The sequence below is a fragment of the Anas platyrhynchos genome, chromosome 2, assembly GCF_047663525.1.
Source record: "Anas platyrhynchos isolate ZD024472 breed Pekin duck chromosome 2, IASCAAS_PekinDuck_T2T, whole genome shotgun sequence".
In the NCBI taxonomy this organism is placed as follows: Eukaryota; Metazoa; Chordata; class Aves; order Anseriformes; family Anatidae; genus Anas; species Anas platyrhynchos.
The window spans coordinates 3,912,367-3,930,333 of NC_092588.1; the positions used below are offsets into that span (position 1 = coordinate 3,912,367).

At 46.8% G+C, this 17,967-nt stretch overlaps 1 protein-coding gene across 7 annotated transcripts in view; it reads left to right on the forward strand.

Moving 5' to 3' along the window:
• The window catches only part of SLC45A4 (solute carrier family 45 member 4), a 70,175-nt gene that overhangs the window by 46,401 nt on the left and 5,807 nt on the right, over nucleotides 1-17,967 (forward strand). For 5 of the 7 annotated variants that reach the window (XM_027452752.3, XM_027452755.3, XM_027452756.3 and 2 more), the window contains 5 exons: nucleotides 11,960-12,148; nucleotides 14,101-14,280; nucleotides 15,272-16,347; nucleotides 16,446-16,545; nucleotides 17,287-17,498. In XM_027452752.3, the coding sequence (XP_027308553.1) occupies nucleotides 11,960-12,148; nucleotides 14,101-14,280; nucleotides 15,272-16,347; nucleotides 16,446-16,545; nucleotides 17,287-17,498 (1,757 nt within the window). Of the gene's footprint in view, nucleotides 1-5,333; nucleotides 11,843-11,959; nucleotides 12,149-14,100; nucleotides 14,281-15,271; nucleotides 16,348-16,445; nucleotides 16,546-17,286; nucleotides 17,499-17,967 lie in introns of those variants that run through there. The other 2 variants (XM_072034266.1, XM_072034264.1) reach the window with 2 other exon arrangements.

Sequence of the window (17,967 nt, forward strand, 5' to 3'; positions counted from 1 at the left end):
CAGGTCAGCCCAAGGTGTGGTTTTGGAGGAGCTGGAGGATTTTTTGTTACAATTTAGGATGTTCTCTGCATTAAGCCTGACTGACACCAGCTACTGTTGGCTTCCTCTGCCGCATTTCCATATTATACATTCCATAAGAGCACGAGAAGGCTTTGTCTTCTGAAACATCTGGTCTGCGACGCTGTTATCTGTGAGAGGGAATTAAAATCCCTGCAATTAGCGAGGGAAAAAAATAGAATGTCACTTGGAAACCTGGCTTCTAAGCATTACACCTCCAAATTCATAATGGTTCGGGGAAAATTTGGATAGGATTGGGAAATGGTTTTGCAAGGGATTTGATGTGAATCAAGGTGAGGAGAAGGTAAGGACGGGTCTGGTGTCAAAACTTGGAGGAATCTGTGTTATGGGGCTTGGGGTGGCGCCTACCTTCGGGAGGATTTGCTGTGCGACAAGTGAATAGAGGTGATGCAAACACAGAGTGTAAATTTCATATTTAATACGCTGAAAGCTTCGCCAACCCTTTCCTGTTGCTTCAAAGGCTCTTTCCCGTGCTGTTGAGTGTTTTATGAATAGTTAATAGGCAGAGAAGTGACTGTCAGCACCAGAGCTGTTCCTCATTCCCCTGCATGAATTATTAAGGGGATTACACCAGTGCTTGAGGAAGAAACAATGTGCATTTACATCCAGAAAAACACAAACATGCCTCGCTTACCTTTACAGCACCACTTAAATCTAGGGGTGTTTCTCGGCAAATTAGGTTTGGTTTGCTTTATAATTTCAATAATTTCTCCCATTTTGTGCTCTCACACCAGCAGAAGACTGTTCTTGCTGCTGTCTCACACATGTGGGATAGCTGTCTGGGGCTTTGGGCTGTGGGTTTGCAGCGAAATTTCCTCCTCAGCTCTTATGACTAAGTGCTTTATCAGCCCGAAGCTCAGCAGAGCGTGCTCGGAGGGTCTTGAAATGGAGCTCACGTGGGCTTGCCAGGATGGGAAAAGTGCGTTAAGCAAGAATAGAAATTGCTGATCCTGAGAAATCTCAACATGGTGGCCAAGAAGTGTCTGGCCTAAGCAGATTTAATAGTCTGGGGTGAACTTTTAGCATGAAGTAGCTGGTCTCCCCCTTGAAATTCAGCGTTGATACCTGCCTGAGAAGAATGCGGGTAGGTAAAGAGGAGATTATGGGGACGTATTTAGAAGCCAAGCATGAAGTGTTAAAGATAAGTCAGCCCGTAGGTATGGCTCTTCAAAGGAATTAAAGTATCAATTGCTGACTCAATTCAGTGTGGAAGGGGATAGTCTTCCACGGCTCAGCCTGAGATCAAAGGCAAGCTAAAAACCTTAAAGACCTGGGGGGGGCAGAGGGAAACAAAGGGATTGGATGAGCTTTTAGAGGCTGCCTATAATTCAAGGGAAAAAAGGCTGACTGGCTGGAAAAACTCAGCTGGAGGAGCCTCTTCAACATAAAAGCAGCACTGGCTATTTATTTCAGCTCAGCTCTCCTCTGGCGGAGAATTATTTTAAGGACATAAAGGATATACCTTCATACAACCATCCACGAATCTGTGCCTTCCCATTTCCCTTACCAGGAAGAAACTGTCTGAGTTGCCCTTTGACCCCAAGTGAATTTTTTTTCTAAATTCCAGCTGCATCTGAGCTCCTGGGCATGGCTGCATGTGATGTTGAGGATCTGAATTCCGCCTTGGAAGAGTTAAGAGCTTGAGAGCTGACCTGGGGGACTGTACCACAGCTGACCTCAGGGCAGGAATTGAATTTACAGTGGCTCCAGAAAACTCAGACCAGTAAAGGCTTAATTGAATACACTTCCCAGCCGTGGTAGCTTTGAGGATAGTGTCTTAAAGATCACGTAAAGCTTGAATTTAGATCTCAAACTGTGGAAAGGAAAGCAGCAAATGCTGTGCCTTTGAGGCTGACTGCCCTATAAAACCTCCCACCCATCATTTGTTAGTTATTGACTAATTTTATGCCCAATAAGGGGTTGTGTAATTCTAATTTGACTGTACTTTAAACCAAAAATCAAGTCAATGAGGCTTTCGTATCACTTTTCTCTGGCATAAAACACCTCTTGGCTTGGAATCAGCAGCAGCACAGTTTTTGAACACGTTGTCTTCAGGAGAAGGTTTGGTTAGGGATTCATTTAGTGTGTGAGGAGCCATACAGCACATGCAAGAAGCAGATCTGAGAACTGCGGGCAGATAGAGAAATCACAACGTGCAAGACGAAGCAAATTGCAGGACAACGCACGCTGTCAGCTCTCCTGAGAGGATGGAGGTTTAAAAGCAGTTCTCAATTTTGTTGCCATTTCTGTTCTTCAAACCCATTTATTCTGACACTTCAGGCTGTGTGTTGTGGGAAGGGCTCAAGGCCGCCAAAAACGATCACCCCTGACAAAGGGAATGGATATTTCCTTTCCTAAACCTCTCCAGCTCCCAGCAGGTGCAGCAAAGCAGCAGAGATAAGGACCAGCTAACGCCACCACGAAAACTCAGCAGGTTATGGGACTACACTGAAGTGTAAGCAGATTTTTGGGGGTTTAATTAGAAAATATTGGGTGAAATTCAGTTTTCTTTCGGTCTTTTGTCACTGTGCATCTCACATTGGGTTGTTTTGGAGTTCTTCCCTGCCACCCATCGTGTTGGTGCAGGTGAGATGTGCGCTAAAATCAAGTGGTTTTACCCTCACTGCCTCAGCCCTTCCTCTTAGCTTGCCTTCTGTCCACGTTTGCTGTCAGCCAAACTTGCCAAAACCCTCAGCTTTTTGTACTTCTGTCCAAACACACTCCAGGACATGGGGGGAAAGCCTCAAACAGATGTGCAGTGCACACAGGAATGGCTTTCACAGCACGACCTGAGCCTCACCACTCTGCCCAGAGCCTGAATTTGACCCTCACCAGTGACCTGGAGGTAACTTTGCAGTGGTCACACGATAGTGCTTTGGGGCTCTTTATTTAAGGCAGGCAATTGCCTGGTTTTTTACTTGGAAAGAAACCTTTCAGCTCCTCGGACGGGGTTGTGGTGGAACCGAGCTTGGCACACACCTAGCTCTTAAATCTCAAATCGAGGGGCTCCTGTTCAACGTGGGTTGTGAAACAGGGCATGGAAAGGGGAAAGGCTGCGTACTCCTTAACGAACAGGAGCCTTAATTTTCAAGGAAAGAAAACGAAGGCCACTTTAGAAATGAAAAGAATGTCAGCGGGCCGCTGCCAAATCACGGAACGCTTTCATAAAGCTCGCTGCAAGAGGATTGTCAGAGCTGCAGCCCCTTAAGCCTCTATTCTGCGCCGGGTCTCCTGTGTGCTTGTTGCAACAGCGTTTCTGCTGCGATGCGCCCTCTGGGACTGCCTTTAAATCGGCCTTTTTTAACCAAACAACAGTGGAGAAGGGTTCAGATACGCTTCCTGCAGGCTGTTCTGCAAGAAATTGTTGGGGAATTCGGAGCTGCTGATTGTTTGGTGATGAAACTGAAAACGAGTCCGTTTAATTAAACGTGGAAAAAGCAAATCACAGCTTTTATTTCTGTGGGCTTGGAGAAACCCCTGATAGCTCCTGTCCCTCCATAATCATATTCCCTTCTGAAGTCTGAAGGTGAAGTCTTGTAAATGGCTGTGCTGTCACTGTAGCATCTGTCTCACCTGTCCTGGCTCTGGATCCCGATTTCTGGCCTTTCTGGCTTGAGTGACAAACGGAGCTGGACCCTTTTCTGTATGTTCTTGTGTACAGGCTTGTTTGGAAACGTGAATTTCCTCCTTTTATCACTTGTCCTGCCCCGTAAACAATGGGCTTTCAAAAATTCACTCTATCAGAATGGAGCCCAGCACCCCCCCAGCCAGGATAATCGGCAAATTCCAAAAATATCCTGCTGGCTCTAACTGAGCTCTGGGTCTGGAGGTGTTCAATACCTCCTGTAAATGTTATACGAGGTGTTCAGCACCTCCTATAAATGTTGTATCTGGCCACTTCCAGCATTTTTTTTTATGTGTTTGCAGAGTGGAGATCAAGTCCACACACTTCAGAGCTTACATAGTTGTAAACTCTGGGGCTTACATGATAGGGGATGCTCCAGGAGGAACCTAAATGCCCCCGGTACTCAGACAAACGATTTTTTAGGGGCACGGACGGGTCGTTGCAGGATCTGCTGTGTTTTCCTTGCCTGATTTGGGAAGCCAGGCGGCGCGGCTCACCCAGCCAGGCATTTTCTGGCAAGGAAGAGTCATTACAGGCATACCTGCTGCCTGACATGGGCTGCATCAGGTGACCGTAAAGCGGTTGTTTATCCTGCTCCGCTACAGATCAGACAAACCCCATAACGATGGGCTGCCCCTGCAGCCTCGAAAACATCTCATCTTGTGTTTTGTTCCAAGGTAGGAACACAAATGACGAGCAGACACGCTGGGTTCTGCTCCTGCTTTCCCCCCTTGAGTTATTTTTCCGTGAAACCTGACAAAAACAGGCTTTTGGGGTCAGTTTATCACCTCTGTAGTTGTTGTAGTTGTACTATATCTGCCTTTTTAGGAAAAAAACATTTATTTAAAGGATCTAGGGGATCACTTAGGGGATATATTCCTCATATTATCGCTGCTGAAGAAGTGCATGGGGGGGCTTTAAAGATACTCGAGGCAGAACAAAACAAGATGTAATCAATTAAAAAAGCTGAGGGTGGCTCTTCCTCTGTAATTTAATTAAGAATATTTTAATAATTGATCCCTGATGCACTTTTGAAAATATGAAATAACCTCAAGGGAGTCCCGAGGACTTCAGAAGGGGCAGGAGGCTGGAAGAACAGCGGCCAGAACACAAAGGTTACACCAGATACCTGCAGTGTTTGGTACCTCTCGTGTTTCCCTGGCTCTAGGGCAGCGACTGAAGGAGCTGCCCGCATTGCTTGGGGCCCTTACGAGGACCACACGGACATGATCCCAGCTGAAATTCGGAGAGAACCGCCTGGCCAGGTGCTCAGGGGGTTGTCAGGCCAAAAGCCACCCTCCTGAGTCACTTTTCCAAGTGTGTAGCCTAAAAATCAGGCTGGTTTTCCTCCATGTGCAAAAGCAAGCTGGTTTTTGCTCCCTTACCCTACAGGATTTGAGATGTCCTGGCCACGCTCTTCACCTCACCGTGGCTCGATTTTTTTTCTTAATCATGCTTCTGCCTCCCGTCAGGTTGGATAAGAGCAGAGCAGAAGGGCAGCCAAGGTTTCCCCTAGACAAAAACCCCATGGGGCAGCTGCTGGGCTGCCCCCACCCCACTAGCAACAGCCCCGTGGCCGGCAGCTCCCCATTAAGCAATCCAAATCTGGTTGAAAAATCGCCCTTAATCATCAACCAGATTTTTAGGGGGCCGTCCCTGGGTGGCACAGAGCTTTCAGAGTTAACACTTGAGGTTTGGTGCTGCGTGGAGGAGAAAAAATAGGGGTTTTGAACACCGCTTTGGGGTTAGATTTGGTACAGAGGCTACGTAGATGGTCACATCCCAGGGTATTAATGCGTTAATCACGGCAACAAAAGCTCCACTGTGGGTAGCAGAGCAGGTGCTGAAGGATTTTACGTCGTGCAAGTAAATCTGTTGGGTTTGGGGGATTGTGCAGTGCGTTGGAGCTGAAGTGAGCGCCCTCGTTTATAAACTTCCCGATTATTTCTGAGGCAGTGACGGGAAATTATCGAGCCCGGGACAAACTGGGCTGCTGCGTGCCTGCAGGCAGAATGAACACGATGACGTTGTGGAGCTGGCCTTGGGTGCTCCCATGGGTACATAAGGGATAATTGGGTGCAACCTGCATCTCACAGGCACTCCGGAGGAAATCCTCAGCTTTCTTCCCCTCGATTTAAACCTCTCGGTTCCATCCCCAGACCTCCTCTGGGCTGAAAGCTGGAAGGCAGTGTTTTTATTGCTGCTGGTTCAGTCCTATCTACTGGTTAATGAGTGACAGAGGACGATGAGTTGACAACAAGTTGCCCAAGAACCCAAAAACGATGGCACAGGTAATCTAGGAAACTGCAGTGAATCGGTTCCAGCCGTGAATTTTTGCTATAATAAGAAAATCGACAACAGCAATTGATTCTTGGGTCTTTTGACCAAAGAATTTGAGCGTCTCACGTGTTTTGCCTCTCGTTTCTCCTCTTCAGCAGCAGTAGGGGTGGCTTGTGTTGGCACCTGGGTCTGTTAGGCTCCCCCAGCTGCCAAAGAAGAGATGGGGAGGGCAGCAGCAGGAGGCTGAGAAGACAGAAAATGGGAAAACCGAGACAGAAACTGGGAAAACGGGATGCTGAAATCCTTGAAGAGGCCTGGCACTTATTCCCTTAATCCTATTCTTCAGAAGTGTCATTTAACCCAACGGGGCTGCTGCTGGCGTGATCCTTTTAACATCCCTGCTAATTCTTTGCTCGTTTATCTCGGGCTAGACCCAGCTTTTCTCTGTAGCCTTGTTCTTACGACACAGAGCAACTAAAGCAGGAACGTGAGTGCATTTCAGGGGCAGGAATCTGCTCTAAAAGTGTTCGGACATTGTGGTGAGGAGCGTGGGGGGTTCCTGCCCTGCATTCAGGCCCCAACCACATTTTCTGGTGGCTTTGGAGATCGTTCTCTATATTTTACCCTAGGGTAGCACTTCCTCAAAATACTGTGCCTTTTATATCCTTGTAATATCCCTTCTAATGATTTTTTCTCTCGGTTATTACTCCCTGACTGTTAATAACCCACCCAAACAGCAGCATCGTGCTTTAACATCATTCTCACAGCCCGCAGCTGATTCTCCCTTCTCACCTGGCCTCGCTTCGTATCCCCAGAAGCAACCCCAAACCCTTCGGAGCCAAGGAGAGGGCGGACTTCTTGCAGCTGGGCGATGCTTCGTGCTCCGGAAAAGTATGTTCAGAATGCAGAGCGCACGTCCTGCTGCCCATAAGATGCACGTAACGTGCTGACAGCTCAAGAAAGCTGCAGACTAGGCAGAAAGGCTCGCGTTGGGCAGCCCCAAGAAGAATTTCGGGATGGAAACCTTACCAGGGGGAAGATCTACACCACGGTTTCGATACCCTTCCTGTTTTATGTTCCTCTTATCGCCGCGGGTCATTTCAGAGACCCTGAGCAAACACAAGCTGCCTGACAGCTCGATATAGGCTGGGATCTTGGTGGAGAAAGCAAACAGCAATTAAAAAGCTCGTGGTGGCAGCTTTTTTCTGAGCTCTTCCACCTGCACGTGGAAGTTGAAGCGAGCCCTGTGGCTGCACACACTGCCCACTGTAATTTTGCTCTGCTGGCAGCTCGCTCAGGGCACAAGACACCGAGACATCAGGGGTGCAAACCGGGGGCTTTCCTATCTCATACAACATCAGGCTGTGATCGCAAGGAGCTTTTCAAAGCAGTTCCTTCTTAACAGCTTGTTTCAGTTTCTCAGGGGGATCCAAGCTCAGTGTTTGTATTTTAGAGGCGAGGGAGCAGACGTCAGCTTGCCTTTCTGAAATGCTCGCAGCCCTATTCCGAAACCCCTCGTCTAGATTCTCCAAAATGCCTGAGTTTGCTCTGTTTTCTCCAAATCTGCTGTGACAAGACAAAGAGCAGATACCGAGGCTCCGACTCTTTCACAGCTTTTTTGACAAGTATTGATCCTGGCTGGCTGCGTGCTTTGAAAACGCAGCCGAAACAGAGCGGCTTGCGGAGGGAATGCATTTCAAACAGATCGATGCACGGTATTTTTAGCAGCACGCCGTGTTTTCCGGGGGGATGAAGCTGCAGCACACAAAGTATTTACGTGCAGGGCCCGACAGCTTCTCGTGGTAGCCCAGAAACTTGGACGGCGCTCGCATTCGGTGCGTAAACAAGTCTCTAGGTGATGATTTCTGAGGAACGAAACCAGGCGCTCCGCATCCGATTCCCATATCAGATCGTATTGTTAAGCTTATAAAGACCTATTTTTCCCCCAATAGACCTTATCAAAACGAGGTTTTGAATAGAAGGCGCTGCATGGGACTTAATCTTTCTTCCACGGAGCCCGTGACCTCACGCAGCCCTCAGCCCGCTGGTGACACAGTGAGCATTTCCTGTGAACCGCGAGCGGTGCTGGTCCCACTATTGTTGGGCACTTTTTTTTGTGTCTGGGAAAAAACAAACCCTTATTTACTAGAAGCCAGTGTCCTGTTTGTTTGTAGCTGGCTGGGAAATGCCACATTACGAGGGTCTCAGTGGCTGTCGGCGCTGCTAACAGAAGCTGTTGTTGTGGTTTGCCCTTTTTCTCACTGATTTCTCTCAGACTTCGGAGGCCGACTTGTGACCTGCTCCGGATCCAGTTCACGACACAAATGCTACCCTTGTTTATCCAATCTGCTTTTTCCCTCCTCGGTGTTTCCTCAGATTATAGCTATCAGTAAAAAGCTAAATAATAATCCTGCGGTTATTATTCCTCCCCCCTTTTCCCCCCCCCACCTCCCCGTGTCGCTCCTTTTCCAAGCTGGCGCATGGGCGAGCTGCTACCTGGCAGGGAGAGCGCATCGGTGGAAAATTCCAGGCAAAATAAAGGAACAGCATGGCACTGGGAATGGGATGCAGCTGCTCTGGCCTTCGAGTCCTCCTGTGAGCCTCTGCTAAAAGCGTTGGCTGCGGGATTCTTCCCTCAGCCATCCAAAATCGGCCCCAGCCCGGTGAGAGCCTGTTCCAGGTGGGTACAGCAGCTGCCAGCGGCTGGGATGTTTTACATTTGGCTGTGGCGAGGCCGTGATGTCGATGTCAAGCCTGCTGGGCCTTGAAATCTCATCCAAACCAGTGTCTGCACAGCTGTGGTGCACATCAGAGGCTGGCTGCTGCCTCCTGGCACGGCACCGCGGCCAAGGGTTATTTAAATCCGTGCTGCGCTGGAATCCCTGCCGCTAGGTGGGGCATCAGGAGGAACTTCTTGGTGTTAAAGTGTTCCCTTTATGTCTTCATTTCAGCTCGTCGTCTTGGATGCCTTCTTAACTGGTTTCCAACTTAAAAATATCGTATGAAACGGTCAAGTTGTGTAGGAAGGTATCGCACATACATACACGGAGAAAGGAACCATTAGGATGTGTAATTCCCTTCCTCAGCTGCCCAGCGCCCTTCATGGACACAATTTCTCTAAAGTTTGGTAGAGCTCCTTCTTTTGAGGCTGCAAACTTTCAGAAAACATTCGTTTATATATTTATATTTAAATATTTCCATGTCCAGCCCCCGTATTTATTTCATTTCTGCTGCCAAATCACGGACACCAACCTAAATATCCTAGCGATGCACGTAGGCATTGAAGGTACTAAAACCTCTTTTAAGGGAAGTGTTTTGGCTTTGGATTTCTCCTTGTCTGTCTGGAACCTTGTCATTTATATCAAAACGTCCAGCACTAACGTAACCCTACTGCTGAAATGATGACGGTGCTGGAGACACCACCAGTAGGATTTGATCTCTAAGGTATGTTTTGAAGTCTCACATCATGGTGAGACTGCTTCAGAAAGCTCTTTCCTGGAGGACCCATGGTAGGTAGGACTCTGTGAGCCCTACAAAGGATGATTTCCCATCACCAGAGCGCAGACATCAGAGGCAACACCTAAATCTATACGGAGAGAAGAGTCTTGAGAAAATCAGGCAAGAGAAAAGGGAAAAATGGTCCTGAGAATTCAGTGCACAACCAGTGGGAACTGTTCTCCGTGAAAAGTTAGCCCTTTCCTGTTTATTTGGAGGAGCAGGGAAAGCTCCTGCAAGACAGAATTTTTGGAATTCTGCTTGCTTCGGGGCTAATGGTTCTTCTAGAGATTTTTATCACAGCCCCTTTGTCCAAAAATAGACGTCTTGGCTGCTAAAGAGTAGTTCAATAAACAAACCCAAAGCGGTTTGTCTAAAGCAGGATCTCCAAACATTACGTGCTTGGGTAAGCGTCCTTTTTTATTTCCCTCCATAAAAGCTACTGTCCGTCCCTTGCTCAATTTTGAAATCCTTGAGATCTGCATCTTCTGCGAGCCATTTTCAGTGCAAATATTTGGATTTAGGCTCGTATTTATAACAGATGCTAGGAAGATCACCCTTTTCCATCAGCGAAGATGAAGCCTTCTCAAGAAAGCACTTGAGTCTCTCTGCTCTGACTCATCGAGGCTACGATGAGTCTCCACATTTCGGCCTGTAACAGAGGTTGGGTAAAAGCCCTTTTTTCCTTTTATTTACTGCTCTGTGAAATCAAAACACAGGCTTTAAGCTGCTTTGGAGTTATTACATGTACAGTTGACCTCGGAAGTACTGAAGTCAGGGTAACGCTAGCAGTAAAAATCCCTGGGTTTTGATAATCTTGGGCCATTCTTATGCCAGCTGGTGAGTTGTGTGTTGCTTTTTTTTTTTTTCACCCTAAAAAAATCACAGCCTGCTCAGCATTTAGCTTTGCGTGCCCTGAGCACCCTGGAGCAGGCGAGGTGCTGGTTAAACACACGCTGCCCAACTAAAATCCCAGGGAAGGGAAGATTTTCTCTGCTTAGCACACAGCCCCTGCTTTCAGACCTCAGTTCTGGATCCTGATGGTGAAATCGTGTTTTTATGGTACCTTGTGGGCAAAAGAAATGGCTTTTTTCCTGTAATATAAGTACCATATCACCAGAATGGTGGGAAAACCTGCTGTACCTAGCGGGGGAAGTTACCAGCATCGTTAGTCGGGATTTGATGGCACTTTAAATAACAGGAGATTAGACTTCCAACCTTGCAGCCTGGGCTATTCCGGAGGGGGATTGGTGTAATCCCGCTGGCAGCAGGTGCCTGAGGATGCAGAACGGAGCACGAGGGGCAGGTCGAAGCCTCCAGCGAAGGTCAGACACTGCTCACACAGCGTCTGGCTCTCAATTATGAATGATTTTCCTTCGGAGGATCGAGACACCGAGCTTGTTGGTCTTGGGCTGCCAGCGATTGATTGTTTTGCTTGCAGTGCATGTCGGAGGGGTTACCTGACCCGTGCTGAGAAGCTCAGACGGGGACAGATGGCAAAAAAAAAAAAAAAAGCACAGCTCTCCTGGGCCAGTCTGCCATCTGCAGGCCATTGGAGAGAGGTGTAAAAAAGAGCTTTTGGGTTTCCTTCTCCTCCCACACACCTCTCCCCCTCCAAAACTTATTTATAATGTTATTTTTTTTCCCTAGGTAAATATTGCATGGTAAGTCCAGTCTGTTTCCATCTGATGCTCTCAGTAATCCCCTCAGTTCTGGAAAACAAAAAGCAGGGATTTTAGAGACAACCAAGCTTCTTCAGCTGCTCCCTGCATTTTAAGGAATAATTATTTCTCCTTCCATTGTCCATTGATCAATCCCATCATAAACAAACATTTAAAAATTTCCTTAAAAATGGGAAATTTCTCATGACAGCCAAATTCTGCCCATCATCCTCAGCCCATTCAGTCTTTAATAATTCTCTAAGGCATTGGTCTTAGATGTGCAGTGCTGCTGTGATGTTTGGCTGCTGCTGGACATTAGAAGCCCTGGTGAGATAGAAACGTGTACGAGATGTACGACCAGCAGCTCGCTTCCAAGCATCCCAAAAATCTCTGCTTTTATCATCCATGGATGGACTGAGGACGGAGCAAAGTGATCGGGCTTCTACATGGCAAATCTTGGCTGCTGCTCCTTTACAGAGGCACTCCCTGCTAAAATCCCTGACAAAAAAAATCAGCAGGTTCAGCAAAATTCAGCAAAAGTGGGATTTGGGGGCAGGGGTTCAAACCGGGTGTGATCGAGCCTGATTAGTCCCCCCACCCTTTTTATTTTAAACTTTTATTTCAATTGCTTAAATATACTTCATGTTGTGTTTTTTAACCATTGTTAAGAAATCTGGCTGGAGTCGTGCATCGAGGAGCAAATGTAAGTAAACCAAAGATCAATTAATGATTTTCCAAAGCTGAATGAAATGCCCTGCATGAGGTCAACTGTTTGCTGCATCCCATGTAACCTTGCCATCCTTTTTTGTCTTTGTTCCAGGTCTTCCTGAGCAATACTACAGCCTCACTTGGTTCCTGAGCCCCATCCTGGGCTTAATCTTCACTCCGCTTATAGGCTCAGCCAGTGACCGCTGCACGCTGAGCTGGGGCCGCCGGCGGCCTTTTATCCTCGCTCTCTCCATTGGTGTCCTCTTTGGAGTTGCACTTTTCCTCAACGGCTCTGTTATAGGTAAGTAACGGGGAAACCACCTGCACACATCCCTACCTTCAGATTTTTATGTAAGAAGTTAACCATAACGACAAGCAGTCGAATAATTTGGTGCTAAAGTCGTCAGAAACCTCTGCAACACCACACTTGAGCTGTCCGCCCTAAATATTTTCATTCCTACCCCAAAATCCGAGTGCTGTGCTGAGTGTTTTGCAACGGGAGCTGTCAGGGTCGCTGCAGAGTTACTCACGCAGCGGCTGCCAGCAGAATGTTTGCCGTCGCCGAGGTGAATTTCGGCGATCCTTGACATGGGAAAACTGTAGCAACCTGTTCACAGGGAAATGTTTCCTGTTGTGATCCGTTTTCCCTTTAATGCATATCTGGCAACACATCCTGTTTCCAGCATTATTTCAGAAATTATCTTTTCACTTTTTCTTGTGCTTTTCTTAGAGCCGGTATTGAAAAAGGCCAGAGCACAGTTAATATTTGTTTATCAAAAGCGATGTGGGAAAACAATTTTTCCTGAGCCCCCATCAAAGCTGGTAAAAATAGTTCTCCTTGAACATAGTTTACTACAGAACTTAATCTCCAATCTAAGGCTCTTTTGTAAATTTAGTGTAAGAGAGGTGACACGAGTACATTTGGGAAATGTTTACATTGTGATGCAAATGAAAGGAACTTAACACCTAATAATATCCTCTTGGCTCTCTTTTGGGGGAGTTAGGTACAGCTCTATTGTGAAAAAGTTGTACTAATTGAGGGAAGTGAGCGGAACACTGCCTTGGCTCAGCACGTTAGCTTTTCAAAGCCAGATTGGATTGCCATAGGAAGCTTTTCGTTTCTCTGCAAAGTGCAGGTGAACAAGGTCTAGCTTATGGTTTTTTGAATTTACCCAAGAAATATCAATTATTGGAATTGCTCTCGTATGGTACCACTTGTGCTTCGTTGTTGTGTCACCAAGACTTACTCCTCCAGCTCCAGGTGTAGGCAAAATACTGGACTGCAACCCTACTGCAAGATTTTAATTGACAAGGAGCTCTTATTTCTCACCTTGGCTTAGGGAAGAAGCCATTGATACTGGCAAGCAAAGCTTTGATAGGTTCATTTTGAAGTATCTCACCTTCTAATAAATCAGCACAATTGATTTTTCTCCTCTTCTTCCTTACACAGCAGTGCAGTTTATGGCATAGCTCTCTAGAAACCCCACGTGTTTCAGATACTCAGAGCTGCTTTTGCTCCATGAAACTTCTTTAAACACAGAGGTTGTTGCAGAGCATTGCAAAAGCGATCCGTGTTCATTAGGCATCCCTTCCTGGGATGCTGTTGTGGCAGGTTTTGAAAGAATAACTCCTTCTGAAAAGCACTGGGAACACTGCTGTGCCTCTCCCAAGGGAGCCTGGAGCAAACTCAGCAGAAGTGAGCCACGTCCCAAGGTCTTCTCCAGACCTCTTCCGTAGCCAGCTCATCTCTTTACTCAGTCATCATCATCAGTTACAGTAATATTTTTATCATTCTTGCATGTCTAACAACTAAATCTCTCTGATTCAAGTAATTCACGCCTTTGTCAATGATTAGTTTTATGAAAAATTCTCGGGCAATAGATGAAGTTTGTCATTCTGCTTTTGGATGCTCTCCTCTCTCACCGTGGCTGTCTCTTTTATAAGAGCAGCCTTCAGCATTTGGAGGAAAATACATGAAGAATGCAAAATAATCTCCAGTGCTAGCAGTGCGTCAAGAGACACTTTAAAAATAGCATTTTGAAAAATAAATGTCAGCCTTCCAAGTGTAAAAACATAATCTTCTGCCCCAGACCTTCCATCAGGCTGTGCCAGAGAGTTAAAATTGCCAATTTGTTCTGCAAAGGAATGTTTCCAGTAAGTGTGCTGGCCACCTTTCTCTTAAAATTAACCTTGCTCTTCATAGTGCTTGCTTTTGGGCTGACGTGCTCAGATTCCTCTCCTGTTCTCCCTCAGGTCTGGCTATTGGCGACGTCCCGGACAAGCAGCCCATCGGTATAGTTCTCACGGTGCTTGGCGTTGTGGTGCTGGACTTCTGCGCCGACGCAACGGAAGGGCCAATTCGGGCGTACCTGTTGGATGTGGTGGACAGCGAAGAGCAAGATATGGCCCTTAACATCCACGCCTTTTCAGCTGGTACGTGGCTAGGTCATGTCTTGGCAGCTGTCAGCTCTTCTGATGACCGAGTTTTGGCTGAATTGATTTTTCCTGGGTTGACTGCTGTTTTTTTCATCCTTTCCCCCTGCCGTTTCCTTACTAGTACTGAAGCTCACAGTGCAGCTGTCTTGGATGAAATACCTCAGCAGAGAATAGAAAAACTACTTTCAGAGTATGAAATACAAATGCAAAGTGCACTTACCCAGTGGCATAAAGCAACAAGTTGCTGGTTAGCATTATAAAATTTTTAAACCACTTGGTTAAAATGAGGGCTTTCAGCATTTGGTGCTATCTGCTGAATAGACAAAACTGAACAGTAGCAAACTGCAGCGAGTCTGTTACTTGAACGTAGGTTTATGTTCTTTTTCCCCAAGTGCCATACTTGGTAATGAACCTTGTAGACCTGTGTGAAAAAAGGGCAGTGACCTACAGACTGAGGAGCAGAGTTACTGCTGCACCTTTCAGCTGCAGTATACACTCATTTTAAGACATGAATCCAAACATGTATCCTCCAAACACTTGCAGTCCTTCCTTTATTTACCACTTTTCCCCAAACATGCACCTTTCGGGCGCTCCATCCCTTCTGAGGCTAAGGGAGCAACAGCCTTTATCCCATACAGTAGCAGCTGTGCAGCCCCAAAAAAGAGCTTTGCACAAACACATCTTGTTTATTTACTCCTCCTTGTCTTTATGGATGCATGGGAACTGTAAGGGCAGCAGCAATTAGTCCTGCAGCCCTCGGGTTGTCCAGAGCTAGAACATATCCATGTGTCCCAAAGAAGGCTTTTACCAAAGAAATGGCCCTATCTGATATTTCCTCACATTGTGAGCCAAAAACTCATTTAAACTCATTTAAAACTCATTTCATTTAAATTTTGTTGAAGTTTTCTGATGTAAGCAACTCATATGTCAGGTTTAATGTGCTTTTTTGGCAGTGCTTATTAACATACCTCCGTTTTCTCTTCCACAGGTCTCGGAGGAGCAATCGGTTATATGTTGGGAGGGCTGGACTGGACGCAGACCTTCTTGGGTGTTATTTTTAAATCTCAAGAGCAAGTCCTTTTCTTCTTCGCAGCCATTATTTTCTCAGTCTCTGTTGCTCTCCACCTTTTTAGCATCGAAGAAGAGCAATATAACCCTCAGCAGGACAGGATGGATGACGAAGGAGACACCCTCTCGAGTGTCAAATTCAGCGGCAGCCTCCCCCCTCTGAATCGGCTGAACGTGATCAGTGAGGAGGAGCCGTACGGAGCCTCGATGTTCCACGACGAGGTGCAGTCTGAGCATGATCTCAACATGGAGTTCCTGGAGGTGAACATCGTGAGGAGTAAGAGCGACTCCGTTCTGCACATGCCCGACGCCACCTTGGAAATCGAATCGGAGCTGCTTTTCTTGCATGACATCGAGCCCTCAATTTTTCAGGACGCTTCGTATCCAAACACCCCCCACAACACCAGCCAGGAGATGATGAAGTCCAAACTGAACCACCTCGCTCCTTTCCTCAGGGACAACGAGAAGGAGGAGGAGATGTTGCTTGATAACCGCTTGAACGAAGACAAAGTCCCGAACGCGAACGGCTCCCTGCGGAAAGACTTCCTCAACGGCCACGCTCGAATAGGCATGAAGCAGTCCAGCACTTCCAACTCCATGCGGAGGCGGAGGCACATGTTCTACCGGCAGCCCTCCTACACCTTCTCCTACTACGGCAAAATCGGCTCGCACCGCTACCGCTTCCGCCGAGCCAACGCCATCGTCTTGATCAAGTCCTCGCGCAGCATGAACGACATCTACGACATGCAGAAGCGGCAGCGACAGCGCTACCGGCACAGGAACCAGAGCGGCGCGACGAACTCGAGCGGAGACACCGAGAGCGAGGAAGGGGAAACCGAAACCACCGTCAGGCTCTTGTGGTTGTCGATGCTGAAGATGCCAAAGGAGCTGCTGAGACTGTGCGTTTGTCACCTCTTAACGTGGTTCTCGATCATTGCTGAAGCTGTGTTCTACACGGATTTCATGGGCCAGGTCATTTTTCAGGGCGATCCAAAGGTAAGAGAGGAGTTCCCATGTGCAGACCCGCTTGGAGCTGCTTGTTTTGTTTCTGAGGTGTGCTCACCAAATGTCTTTCTCTTTGCGTTTTGGCACAGGCCCCTTCCAATTCAACGGAGTTACATGCCTACAATGCGGGGGTTCAGATGGGATGCTGGGGGCTGGTGATTTATGCTGCTACTGCTGCCGTTTGTTCAGGTAAGAGACTGCACAGCCAGACACTGGAACGCACCTCATCGATGCACTGCAAGATAAAAATGGTTTCGCTTCAGTTAGCATCTACCCCCTCTTTTGGAGTGAAAAATACTTCTGAAAAGCACTTTGGGTGGTCATAAAGAGAGAGATTTAAAAAAAAATCCTAAAAATATAGAGGTAGAAATATGAATAGATGAGTTAAATGGCATCAAGCACAAAATGATTCCATTTTTAAATGGCATTTAGCTACTCATCAGGAAACTAAAATTTTGCTTGTTAGAAGATTCAAGAACGTATAAAAAGGGTTTTCCAAAGACTGTTTTAAAATGAAGGTTTTACACAAACTGAAATATGGCTGAAAACTTCAATCATCTGATCATTTCATCTAGCAAATGCGTTTGCATTAGAAAGAGCTCTGTGCTCAGAGTACAGCCGCATCGATGACGTTTAATAAATAGATAACAATGAATGGACTTCCACTGAGTGGGCTGATTGAGTTTCACGTTATTGAATTGTGCTGCAGGCTCGTAGCAGGGCTGTAGGCAAGTCCCTGAGCTCATTAGTTCCTCTCTGAAGCAGCAATACGTCCTTTTTCCAGCGAGGGCTGAGCAGTGCTGCTAAGCCTTGCCAAATATGCAGTGAGCATCCAAATCCTAAAAAGCATATCGAGCTGCCACGGCCATGTCAATACCATAAAAGCTCACCAAATAAGCTGGTGTTTGTTTTATTCTTGATCTGTTGCAGCCTTGTTGCAGAAATACTTGGACAACTACGACCTTAGCATAAAGGTGATCTACATCCTGGGCACACTGGGTTTTTCTCTGGGCACTGCAGTGATGGCGATGTTTCCCAACGTGTACGTCACCATGATCATGATCAGCACGATGGGAATAGTCTCCATGAGCATCTCCTACTGCCCCTACGCGCTTCTGGGACAATACCACGATATTAAAGAGGTACGTGGAGTACTTTGATCAAGGCAGAGCATTTATCTGCTCTAGGGAACCTGCTTTGGCATGGGGGTTGGACCCAATGATCTCTTGAGGTCCCTTCCAACCCCTACAATTCTGTGCAGTTATATGAAAGGATTGCATATCTCTGTGCAGAGATATGAAATGATTTGCATGCATGTGGTAGATAAAGAGAGAGGAAATAATGATTAGAGTACTTATTATCTACATGGTGGTTGCCACTGTTATGGTAGCATTAGTTAGGTTCTTGGCAGCCTTAGATCTTGAGGTGAGCCTGGACCTGCAGCTCAGGATTTGAGGAGATGTAAGGCAACCTGATGCTGCTGGCAATGAGGACAGCTTTCCTGCCCAGTTTTTAGCACTGTGACGTTTGGCTTACAGATGACACGAGGTTTATTTATCATAACACGTTTCTGTGCTGGGACTGGAAGGGAGATCCCTGTTTAAAATCACA